The sequence below is a fragment of the Charadrius vociferus genome, unplaced genomic scaffold (assembly GCF_000708025.1).
Source record: "Charadrius vociferus isolate BGI_N301 unplaced genomic scaffold, ASM70802v2 scaffold163, whole genome shotgun sequence".
Classification (NCBI taxonomy): Eukaryota; Metazoa; Chordata; class Aves; order Charadriiformes; family Charadriidae; genus Charadrius; species Charadrius vociferus.
Genome location: NW_009648332.1, coordinates 14829790 through 14839095, shown reverse-complemented (window position 1 = coordinate 14839095; position 9306 = coordinate 14829790). Strand labels below are relative to the sequence as shown.

The 9306-nt window shown below is 38.3% G+C and overlaps 1 protein-coding gene across 1 annotated transcript in view; it reads right to left on the bottom strand.

The window, feature by feature from the left end:
• Positions 1–981: 981 nt before the first annotated feature.
• Positions 982–9306, bottom strand: part of EPHX4 (epoxide hydrolase 4) — a 20208-nt gene continuing 11883 nt past the window's right edge. Inside the window, exons 5-7 of the mRNA XM_009884892.1 lie at positions 7432–7535; positions 6339–6487; positions 982–1909 (exon numbers count right to left, since the gene is read on the bottom strand). Of these exons, the coding sequence (XP_009883194.1) occupies positions 1675–1909; positions 6339–6487; positions 7432–7535 (488 nt within the window). The 3' untranslated portion in view covers positions 982–1674. The remainder of the gene's footprint in view (positions 1910–6338; positions 6488–7431; positions 7536–9306) is intronic.

Genomic DNA, 9306 nt, shown 5'->3' with positions numbered 1-9306 from the left:
CCAGCAAGCAGGTGCCCCTCAGGAAAAAACACACTCGCCAGCGATGGCTGCCTCGCCAAGAAATTAAACTGCTGTGTAGATGATAAAAGTCGCTTTACAACACCCTTCTGAGACATGGAATAGCTTTTCCAACCTTATCGTTTAAGTAAAAGCAGCATGTAACCATTTCAATTGATAAGTGCTGAAAATATCTGGGGGGGAAAATAATCCTTGAAAGGCAGGTACCAGCTATGGATGGGAAAGGCAAGATCAATACCATCATCACAATACTGAGGAGACTCAGGCCTCAGATTCTGCAAACGGCACACAGGGGAGCAGAGTGCCACCACAAACTCATACCTGGCTGACGGCGCCTCTCCGTCCACCTTCTTGTGAGGATCACATCCAGTGAGATGCCAGCAGGGGCTGCGCCAAGGACCTGCGTGAGAATGTGTCTCGAAAGAGACAACACACATGACAGCATGGGACTTGTTGGGACCCCCAATAATTGTCATCTGTCTTCTACTCTTGGTCCGGACAGTTGGTTCAGGCCCACCTGGCACCGATGCCTCCTCTGGTGGGTCCGTGATGATGCCTGCCTGTTCCCAGGGCACCGTGCTTGCGCTGCAGGTGGAGAGGGAGCCTTTGGAAATGGTGTAGGCAGGTGACTCACCTCTTCTGGGGACTTGCATTTTGTGCTGCTTTTTTCTTTGTAGTTAGCATCTGCTTTTCTTCTCCCCTGCCATCACAGGCAAGTTAATTCTACCCTCTGTTTCCATAACCACTGTCTCTCTTCCTCCTATACAGACAGGAACTTGGCAGCGGTTCTCGGAGGTAAGAACAGTAGTTGCTAACATAGGAAGGATAATGCCAACAATGAGGCATTATTTCCAAGAAACTACAACAACCATAGCATGAGGAAGGCTGCACAGTGGACAGACACTTCAGCTATTCAAGCTTCAGCCAGAAACCTCCCCATAGGAAGTCAGATAAAAGGGGTAGTGTAAGTTGCATTTTATTAGACAGAGGTGGATTTGATACATGTTATATCTTAATTTTCCATTCTTCTTGTTCAGACATGTTGAGTGTACAGGTTTCCCATTTTTTAGTCAAGAAAGAAAAACACGTTGCACAAAGCAGCTGCATTGAACAATACAACAAGATCATTATTCACTTCAAGACTAGAAATGTGCCCATTGAAATTTTTTCAATCATTCGGTATGCTAAAATATAGATAATAAAAAGAGTTAGTTACTGTATAATGGTAAAATACATTAAAAAAATTCAGGTGAATCTAGAATGAAAATTCATGACCTCCTTCAGTATGGCACCACTCTATTGTTTCATTATAAATTTGTAAAAGGCACCACACATTAAAACTGTAAAGCAAGGGAGAAAACAAAACCAAGCAACTTTCCATGATTTTCTTTCTGTACAAATACATATATATCTTAAGGCAGGTGTTTTTATGTGCAAAATACAAGTATACAGGTAAAACCAATGTTGGTATCATATATTCTCATACTCACTTCTTCTTTTAGCAGTAACATTAGTGTCCAAATGTACAGTACACTGAAAACACTTTTCTCTAACAGAGCTCAAAATAGAAGGCAGGCTGGAAATATGGCCCTGATAACAATTAGTTTTTAAATCTGAAGAGCTTTTATGTAGACCCCTTAAAACACGTACAAGCAGTCACTCTCTTTTTCTTGTTGTCTCCTCCTTTAGAAAGGTCCATATCAACTTGTTCACTATGTCAGGTTGATCCTGCTGGAGCCAATGACTGGCTTCAGACAAAATAGTTAATCTGAAATGATTTTTAACATAAATGCGTGTAATTTCTGCCATCTCAACTTCCATAAACGCATCTCTTTCTCCCCATAACAGCAGGGTTGGCATGACGACTTCATGGTGCTGCAGAGGTAGGCAGCTTTAAAAAGAAAACACACTTAGTTAGGTCTTTTTTTTTACAAAAATCACCACAACAGATTTCAGTCAACGTAGCTTTTGAAATCAACACAGTGAGTCTCACTGCAAGCTTTCTAGGTTCCACGAAATCTTCTACAACACCAAGAAAACACTCCCGTGACTCAAAGTCCTTTAACTGTTTTAAGGATGGTAAAATTGTTAGAAGATGCTTTTCCTGTAACATGTCTGTAATCAGCAGTTGATTGCAACAGAGGTCTCGTTTTTGGAACGTGAATGATGCTTTGGCATGGTGCACAGCTCAGGAGCCCCATGATCTCTGTAAAAGGGAACGCGGAACAACACGGCCAGAGCTTTGTAGGTCAGTGGCTTTCCCTTGGTTTATGAATGCTATGGCAAATTTCTGAACCTGCGCTATTTACTGCAAGTAGTTTTAAATGAAAGATGATGCTCTGAATCACATTTAGACTACAGTGTGCAAGGCATCTAGCTACCCGAGTAGCCAAACTGCTTTACCAAAAAAATGGTTGTCTAGGAAACAGCAGGCTGCTGCTTTTGGACACTGTGGAAGATACCAGCTAGAGTGTTTCAGACCTACTCAAAATTAAATATCATATAGTACAGCTAAAAAAAAAAAAATCTGTAGAAAAAGATATTGTATAGAACGCTGACGTCTGAAATGCTGAACTGAAGGCAGTTACATTCACTCATCTATGAAATTCATGCTATCATTCAAAGTGCATCAGAGTTCCCTTGACAAAGGGCTACAGTATGTTTTTGAAGGCCTTGGACTTACATAACTACATCTGAATGCAGTGAAAGAATATTGTTCCTTAAAAATTTGCTTTTCATGGAGTCATAATCTCTTCAAAACTGCAACATCACAACCCAGAGCTTTGGCAGACTAGAAAGCTTTTAAAGATAAATACATTACAAGACATTTTATTGATACTTTGAAGACAAGCCCTTAGAAAGTAAAATGTTAGTAAAAATTACACCACCACAATGACCTATTTAAACTTTCAGTAAAAAATTATTTTCTTAATACAATTATTTAAAATGGAATATTTTATAAACATTTCCTCACATTAAAGGTACACATTAGGAAAGATACAGGTAGCTAGAAATGAAAGACTATTTCAACATAAACCATATTAACCCACCAGAATTTAATCCAGCATATCTATTTCAGAGATGCTGAAAAATTTATCTAATTTATGCTCAAATTGCTTAATCTGAGCCACATAGTGTAACAGACTAGCTGTGACAATTCAAAACATATTTCCTCTGATCAGATACAAATCTTTATTATACTAATGCTCAAACCTGATTATTTTAAACCAGTAATGTATAAAGAAGATTTTCTGAACAAATTTCTATGACAAACTTAAGTGCTAAGTTGAACTTAAGAGTTAGTTAAGAGACTATGCTCTGTAAGGGAAAGACAAAGAAGATGGCATGCATTAGTTTAAGATAAGACAAAGAAATGGAGACTTTGAAGACATCCTTCTCTCTACTTATAGGTAATGTCAAGGCATACTATTAAAAGGTCACTTTAAATAATAATTTAATTTCATTTTGATTGATGAATTAGGAAAATTCTTAAAATGGCTTTTGTAGGAGGGGATTTAAAATCTCATTTTTCAAACAAACTGACCTAACCCACTGAACCATAATTTAGTCATAGTATCAGTTTTAAAAATCGATAATCTGATGATCTGATTCACTGCGTTTAGACTAATCTCTTTACATTTTTAAATCCAGTATCCTGGATCTCTTCACTATTTATATGTGTATTTTTTCACTGCTGTATTATTCTTTAGCAGCTAAGTGCCAAACAAGATTTGTAGCCTCCTCACTTTGGAAAACTCTACCGGGCTTTTTATGCATGCTGCATAGATAAACAACCCGTCATTTTTCCATTGCCTATGAGCTACACTATATTTCTTTTCAGTCTGGAATATGACACATTACATCGTGCCTGAAGTTTCTAGAAATCTCCTTTAACGAGAATTAACACTCAGATTTGACATATAGAAAGGGAAGTTCCACTCGTGATGTTTAAGTCTTTGAAAAATAGACTCAAATCTTCATACAGCACTGTTAGCTGACCAGCAGTTTTTCTGTAAACAAATACTGAAGTACTTCTTAACTGCCATAAAAGAAGTAATCCCATTTTCTAAAAAACGGCATATCAGAAGTAATTCAAGCTTCAACTGCTTACCTATCTTTCTTAACCAAGCATGATACAAAAAGCTTCATGATTTTTATTCCAAAAATGTTTGTATCTAAAGTATAGTGAAAGGAATGACTGCTGTGCTATTTATACAAGGATGTGCTGGTGATGGATGGAAGTAGGTGATTTCAGTCGTCTCTTTGGAAGTAACTTTCCAGACAAATAAAGCTCTGAAGAATGAAACTCCAGGTGGATACTAATGAGTTGGAAACCTTTAACACGTAGGTCACCAGTGCCAGCCCACTGGGAGTTACGGTGAATACAAGTCATTAGCATCAAAGTGACGCTCAATGGCTTATACGAGAGGAAGTGAAAATTTCAATCCAGTTTTAATGTTTAATGAGTCACATCCCATAAGGTGTGACCATCAGAATTGGTGGCAAGAACTGAATGAGCTGAGGACCAATCTTTTCCTTCCAGTCCAAAGCCTGCTGCATTGTGGCTGATCACACTTAGAATAATATTCTCTGAATTTAGTACAGGTATACTTCCATTAGAAAAATAAAGCAAACAATGCATGAACATACACACACACACACAGAGGAATAGCTATGAAGATACTTTCTGATTAATAACTGATACTAGGCATTTTTTGAGCCTGAAAAAGCCTGAAACAATAGTTTAAACATGCACAACTCTTACATTCCTCTCATCTGAATCCCATAGCAATTCAGCTATCACAGATATTTCACTGTTATTGTCAGAGAAGCATCTGGTTAATGTGCACACTCACTGATGCGAGGTGCAAATGTAACGAACGAGGCTCAGGGCGCTCATGCCTCTCCAGCTCCTCATTAGCCCTACCCTGGGGGCTCCCGCAGTGCAGTTGCAGGGCCAGGGAGCCGCCGTGCAGCTGTGCAGCTCCCCATTGCCCTTGGACATCCCAGCTGATGTCATCACCACTCTCCGCGTCGCTTAAAATATGTATACTGTTACCAGCACAGCCATCTCATTTATTCCCCATTGGTGTCTATACCTGGTATTATCTTGTTTAGAAGAAAATATACCATCTCTCTACTTTCTCATTTTATCTTTGAGCCTGTACAAGACGGCACCTAGCTCAGATCCCCATTTTCCTCCCAGTGTTTCCCTGCTGACTGCTCTCCTGACAGCGCCAGTATGGAAGGCACAGAAAGGTGGCACTGAATTTGGACCAGGGAAAATGAAAAGTTAATCCACTTCAAAAATCGACTGTCTGAGTTTAGCGAAGGAAAAGAGTTGTAATTTTTAAAGAATATTGGGAAGCTGGTCTTGTGTTAGAGATGCATGCGGGAGATTTAGCACTGCTAAAGACTGGAGGCAGTAAAGGAAAAAAGAGTTCAATCCCACTCTTCTTGGTATAGTCCTTCAAGTTACGGCTATAAGTCTTAAGAAGAGTAAATGCAGAGTTAAAGACCTTCTGGCTCTGTTATGTTTTTGGTAGATAAAAAGGGGGCGTTAGTCTCAAAGGCGAAGCCAACTCCTTCCAGGAAAGTTAAAACTGTTAGAAAGCTGCTGGAGAAAATAAAATAAATATTAAGCTTGCGTAAATATTTCCTATTATGATACTCTCTCTCAGTTTTAGTCTATGTGTGCTCCCTGCTATTCGTGCTTACTGCTGCCAGGGAGTCTGATAAGACCAATGCAGGAACAAAAAAACCCAAGTAAGGGTTAGTTTTAGGATTAGCTACAAAAAAACCTTACCCTATGTTTTTAAAAAAAACCCCAACCAACCAAAACAAAACCAGTGCAAACACAATAAAATTAAAGCCAGACATAGTTTTGGAAAGTTACAAGTGAGGGTAACTTACTTCGATGCCATAATATCTAGAAGTATTATCTAATAAGCTCTTCATAGAGATTATTATTAGATAATATGAACTGTAATGCAAACAATTAATTGATATTAATTTCGTAACTATCATTTAGGATAGATTTTTGTGATTGCCGTGGGTTCTGTGAATGAGGAAGGGTCTTTGGTTTATTAGATTTGGAAACAAAGATTTTTCCTTATCTGCACTCTGTTTGTGTCACTGTTTTGTGTGGATATCTCATACAATTCACTTTGTATCACACCGCTTGACACTTGTTACCTGTTGAGACTTAAGAAACATATTTGTCTTTTTTCCTTCGACTTCAGCAGCAGAAGATGCAATAACATTTTTGGCCTCCAGGGGTCTCTAGAATATTTTACTCTTTTTCAGAATGTTCTACTCACCTGAAAATACTTCTGTAATGGTTAATGGGTCCAGTTAATGCTCCAGGTTGTGAAAAGACATAGAGATAAGCTTCAATATCCTCTGCTGTTAATCTGCAGCCTTTCCTTCCAATTCCAGTGGCCTGGCTGGTAAATAAACTTTTCAGAACCTACAAAAGAGTAAAAAGCCACCACTTAAGATAGCTGGAAAATGTGATTTCTCTCCTTCAACAGGACACACCTTTCTAAAATCTAATTGTACATTGTTTGGAGTTTAATGAATGGTTTAAATGCTTTTTTTTAGACGGTTATGTGTAAAGCACACGATAAACTTATTTCTGGTGTAACTTCAGAATAATCAAGTACAGGCAAATACCAGTATATTACCAAGTTACTCAGTTCTGCACCCTAACCTGCCACCTGTGAAAGCACAGACAAGTTCAGGCACATACTTTTCTTTGGGGTGGACCCCAGCAGCTGAGAGGGTGGGAGGCAGAATGATTCAGGACCTCCCCAGGTTGCTGTGCCCTGTGTGCGTGCAGCGCTGGGCGCTCGGCGCTGGGCCGTGTGAATGTAGGAGGATGCATGCCTGCAGCTGCCTTTTCCCCCTTCTATATGCTTGTACTTATTTTTCAAGGCGATACAAGGTGTTGGCCGTGTTGGTTCCTTAGGCAGAATTAATCACCTGGCTGAATTTGATGCCCAGACTCCCAGGCTGCCTGCCCTGTGGCAGGCTCTGAGGCATAAGAGGATGTCCCACAGCACACGGGAGCTTCAGATAAATCAGCAGGAGTTTCCCAGGCACCAAACGTGTCCCACTGGCATGGGCACAAGTAAAACCAGCAGACTGTCTAGGTGGAGTAATGCACTGTAGTGCTGGAGGTTAAAAGTATGCACCTGAACGCCTCCCAGAAACGTAAAAGCAAGAGTTAATCTCACAGACTCCATGTACTTACATCCTACTTTATAAAAATATATAAAGCTTAAGAAGAAAAATCAGAAAGCTCTGTATTTTATGCAGTAATTATAACTACATCAGAAGGGATCAATGTAGGTGGCAATTCTTCCATCACTCACAGTTAAATATATAAACAAGAGCACTCATTTTGCTCACCTTGAAATCATTTACTGTAAACATGAATTCAGGAAACCATGGCATTTGGAAAAAGAAGTAGTAACCAGATTTAATCAATTGTGATGGATGTCGTAGAATGTATTCTGAAACAAAAATGCCCATGAATTAAAAATGAAAACTGATGACTCAAACAAAATTACTGTTAATATTACTATTTTTTAAACTTAAAGGAATGTTTTAAAAATATTACGTTAGAGCATGCTATGTGACAAAAGATGATTACTGTTTCAGGAGTAGGTATATGATGTGGCCATTAAAACATACTTCTTTTACATGTGTTAATAGAAACAGTCAGCAAACCAGAAGCCTGCCAAAGATTAGGTGAGGGCAGTGACATTGAAGAGTTTAATCGCATGACAGGTTTTCACTTAGCGATCTATTTGTGTAGCTAGTCCAAAGCATTTTTTTCAACTCTGGAATAAGAGGCATAAATACAAGTCTTTAAGTATTTCTCTCATCAAAGATGTGATGCGCAGAAATCTGTAGATGATAAACCACTTACATTCTAAAAGACAACATCAATTCTGTTCACAAATGTACAAAAATTTTCTAACAGTTATCTTGGCAATTTGAAGAACTGTAATCAAGATTACATAGTATCACTTTTTAAAGACACTGGAGCACATATAGCAAAAAAAAAAAAAGATATAGCCAAATTTGCATTAAGTCTTTTTTTTTTTTTTTTTTAAATTGTAATTTTGTGTCTCCAATGAGTTGCATGAGCCAACACTGACACTCAAATATCTAACTTCCTCGAAGCAACCACAGCATGTATGCAGGTACTAGGAAGTCTAGAATCTGTCCTTTACAGATGCGATTTCAGGAAAGTAAAATTGCACTCCCAACATAGGAGATAATCTCTGAAATACTAATTCTGACAGTGAATAAAAACAGGTTTTAAAATAAAGTAAACTGAAGTGTCAGCTATCTTCTAAGCTTTCATATTTTATCCATTCTTAAATTGCATCACCCATTATATTTTTCCTTGATGGACCATCATCAGCACTGTTCACTTTACTTTTCTGCACAATTTATAAACTGTGTATTTTCATTTAATCTACAGCAGAACAAAGTTGATCCAGGGAGACTTTATTAAGCTACAGAACAGATTTTGTACTTTGACAAATATGCAAACAAATACTAATAAATACTATAATAAAATGTATTTGTCTTCTATATAGCCTGGCTCCTGCTTTGAGTGAAAATACTGCAAAAAAGCTCCTGCTCTCAATGAAAATGCTGCAAAAATCTGCTGCTTGCTCAGGTGGTGGTGAACGGACCTTTCCTTGGGTAAGTGAGGCTCAACTACCTGGCAAAATGTTCTTTAGTATCTTAGAAAGGTGCCCAAGAACGCTGTGAGAACAACATGTGTGAATAGCTCTGATTCCATGGTGGTGTAAGGTCAGATTTACATTCAACTGAAATGAAAATTAAAGCTGCACTAAATATTCTTAACTATTTCTGGGGAAATGGGGTGACTTTTTCAACGGAAATAGGGTAAGGTCAGCAACTGAAGAAATTAAAATCAGTGAGATAGTACTTTGGTTTTAATTACTGAATGCCGATCTAATCCCTATGAAGTGTTTTGTAATTCTGGGTAGTAGAGAAGCCTGTCACACAACAAATTTTGCTAGTGCACCTAAATCCTTGTTTCGGCTCACTACTAGTACATTCCTGAACCTCCAGTAAGCAGCCTGGAAAGGCTGTCTTTTTCCAATGAATATTGTACAAGATCATAAATTGTCACCTGTCACCTAAATCTGGATTAAATTCTAATGTCTGATTCACATTTATACAAAGGCTGTTTATGCAGATTTAATAATGCAGTGAGGCCTTAACTTAGGTGAAATGCAA